Here is a 3,427-nt window from a genome sequence, read left to right as displayed (position 1 = left end):
AGAATGAACTATGAACAATAACATTAAATAAACAATTTGTTAACCACTTCCAGAACTAATACTTTGGGACATGATTAATAAGACATTAAACTGTTGATCTATAGTGAAAAACAAATTGGGATTTTTAGGCAATTTTTGAGCTCCTATAGTTTATAGCTCATTTACTCAATACTGGACTGTGCGACAACTTAACCATTTCGCCACGACATGCCTCATATGTAGGCACATCATGACTACAGTTGTTTGATAATCTTGATGGGGTCAGCATTGAAAGATACCTGTATTAAAGCTAGCAAAAGCTAAATAAATAAATGTTATTAAATTGTGGTAACTGCAGCTTTAAGGCCTATTTACACAAATGTGACAGCGGCACACAACAGTGATAAAAATATTCTGTTGCATATTGCGATCTATTTACCCAGTGCACGACAACAGCAGTAGTGCACGCAATTTTCGTGGCTTGTTCTGCAGCCTAAATGCTCAGAAGGATGACCGGAGTCAGAAACAGAAAATTATTCTATGCTGAGCAACACAACATCCTGTCATATAGTCGCTTTGCGTTCAGTGTGGATCACCATAAAAACATACTTTTGTTTTATTTTTTTCGCCGCTGTCAAGTGCAAACTGGCCTTTAGCACGCATGTTCTCTGGTTTGAAACCCGACAATGCTGATCATAGCGCATGTCCTTATTAAGACATGCTAATTACCTTATTCTTAAAGTGGGACCTGAAGCTGGTATGGTGACTTCTGAACAAGAAAAACGAACCGAAAACACTTTATAAAAAAGTATGGAATTGTTACTTGATCATTGCCTACAGGCAAAGTGTGTGCGTATGGTGTTATGTTATTACAGAGTAGACCGCTGCTTAAAAAAAACAAGTTCTCGTAATCTTGAAAGCTCTGAGAGTAGTAAAATAGAGGCAGTAGGGTATATTGGCGCCCATATAAAAAAGATCTATTAACCAATCAGCTGAGTGTTTCTAGAGCTCCTCATCAGAGCTAAAAATCTTAATTTGTCTTGGCAACGTCACCTAAATGTGTATGATAGTCTTATAGTTAAAAATCCTTAAACAAATAAAACAAACACAATGAAAAAAATAATTGACCAAAGAGGGCTCCTTGTCTCTATGAAAATTCAGCATTCACACCCCACCCTTTCAAAACCCTTGGTATATCATTACAGCACTCATTTTTTCTTCCCTCTTTCTACTTTTTTTCTTACCTCGGCTGCGAGTTGTTCTGCTCTCCTCTGTTCATAAGTCTCTTCAGCTTCTTGCCGTTCCTCTTCTGTATATTCATCCTTGTCGAGTCGTTCAACTCTCCGAACGTTAATGAGGACCTCCATTCGATAGTCATCCTCATCCTGGCAAGGGTTGTCTGGAAATAGGAAGTTAACATTTTTAAAACAAATCAATAAGGTGCTTTTTAGCGTCACATCTCAACAAAATTTTAGGTGGGATGGGGCAAGTTACAAACTCGCATTCCCACTAAGCATGATCCTATATTAATACTTTTTAACATCATGAACAAAGTAAACGAAAACAAAGAAATTTTTCCGAAAAATTAAACACTTTCAATTTCCTTCAGAAAACAAAAAAGTATTAAAATTTATTATTTTCAATATTACACCTGGTTAATGAATAATTGTTTAATTCACTTAATATAGGCCTATATTATTTTGATTAGCATTACTTAAACAATATTCATTTGTTTTTAATTTTAAAAAAAAATTCCTGCCTCTAAATTTTTTATTTTGTATCGAAAATTCAGGTGGGGTGGTGATGCTAAACAAGAATGTTTTTACTTTGGGCTAAGTTACCAAGTCTGAAATATGAAGTTTGATACTTTGAGAGTAATATGTTCAATAACTATCTCCATAGAGTATGTATAATCTTCCAAACTACTAACCACATTTACAAAATTACAATGTTGTTACAGTGGTGTATCCAGGGGTGGGAAGGGGGGGGGGGGTCACAGCCGAAATGCTTGCATCCCCCATTGAAAATGTTAGAAGCAAAAAAATCATGCTTAAGTAGTCAAAAATCACCTCAAATCACCTTATTTTGTAAGCTGGCTCCTTACCTAATCATTAAGCCTCCCCACATTCACCTTTGCACCCCCCCCATCAGGTCCCCTATTTCAAGACTCCAAGATACGCCACTGTGTTGTTATATTTTATTAAATAACATTATGTTCAGAGAGGCCGGTGGCTAAGTGCTTGTTAACTTCAACTTCTGCATACCTACAGGAGTTTGAAGTCGCATTTCACGGTTGTGTTCTATTTTTGTTTGAAAGTGTTCAATATCAAATTTCTCAAAATACATTGTAGGCCTATCAATACCTGATAACACAAGTGCCCTCAGTAAAGGCAGACATTTTAATTTCGCAGTTTCCTTCACATCTGTCACACTGTTGCCGCGAAGATTAACATATTGTAGCAGTCGCATGGTCTCTGAAAATCCGCTGAGATTCTCGATCTGATTATCACGTAAGTGTAATGTTGTAAGATGCTCCAGTCGTTCCAGACCCTCAATGCTGGTAATCATATTAGCACCCTGTCATCAAAATCAATATTTTATATCAATACAAATTATAGAATAACAATAATAAAACATATATAATGTGCAAATTTCAAATAAATCATCATATGTACGGGAACAACCCCATTGAAAATAAGTGGATTTTTTCCTTTAAAAACAGCACTGTATATTATGTATTATTATTATTATTATTATTATTATTATTATTTATTCAGACAAAAGATACGAAATATAATACAAATCAGAAACGAACATTACATTAACAACTACATTAAATAGATCATAGTCAATAGCTGCCAGGAAAGCACAAAGGCAGCCTAAACCACTGTCACCAAATATGTGTGTACCTCCAACTAATGACTACTAAGATAATACACATAAATAACAGATAAACAAAAGTGACTAAAGCATATTAAGCCTAGGATTTATCCATATTGATGCTAATAAAGATTGAAAAATTAGTTATACAAAATTTACATTAGAAATACATAAATTATAGAGAGAATATATATATATATATATATATATATATATATATATATATAAGAATCTCTATTGAGATCCAGCGCCGCCATTGATGCATGGTAGAGATTGCATCTTTAGATCTCTGATCTTGTTCACAAATTCACGGACTAGTACTGTCTCGTAAGAATTTTTTAGGACGCGTTAAGAATAACAAAATGTTCTCTGTATCTACTGGAACCGAGCCGCATAGCTTGTGTTCCACTATTTGCATTCACACCTGGGCTGTGTATATATATTGCCTTGGTTTGACTCTGTAATCATTAGTGGTCGTGGGACTAGTTTGGGCCCTACCTAAACTGGTCAAACGTTTCGTTTGGGTCTGTACCCTAGCTGCACTGATGAGGCCTGGAAGGCCGAAACG

At 35.3% G+C, this 3,427-nt stretch overlaps 1 protein-coding gene across 1 annotated transcript; it reads right to left on the bottom strand.

The window, feature by feature from the left end:
* Positions 1-231: 231 nt before the first annotated feature.
* Positions 232-2,584, bottom strand: LOC117111601 (leucine-rich repeat-containing protein 23-like). Its single transcript, XM_033254547.1, has 2 exons — positions 2,343-2,584; positions 232-1,378 (listed from the first exon to the last, which is right to left on the bottom strand). The coding sequence occupies exons 1-2, from the start codon at positions 2,545-2,547 to the stop codon at positions 1,188-1,190; spliced, it is 396 nt and encodes a 131-aa protein (XP_033110438.1). The 5' UTR covers positions 2,548-2,584; the 3' UTR covers positions 232-1,187.
* Between the last annotated feature and the right edge of the window lie 843 nt (positions 2,585-3,427).

This window comes from Anneissia japonica, unplaced genomic scaffold (assembly GCF_011630105.1).
Source record: "Anneissia japonica isolate Jap-2015-1 unplaced genomic scaffold, ASM1163010v1 scaffold45448_len3416_cov128, whole genome shotgun sequence".
Lineage (NCBI taxonomy): Eukaryota > Metazoa > Echinodermata > Crinoidea > Comatulida > Comatulidae > Anneissia > Anneissia japonica.
This window is presented reverse-complemented; position numbering and strand designations above follow the sequence as displayed.

Coding starts and splice junctions, on each gene's coding strand:
- LOC117111601 (XM_033254547.1), bottom strand. CDS start 2,547: ATGATTACCAGCATTGAGGGTCTGGAACGACTGGAGCATCTTACAACA. Junction 1,379..2,342: donor GAGGGCACTTGTGTTATCAG/GTATTGATAGGC, acceptor TCCTATTTCCAG/ACAACCCTTGCCAGGATGAG.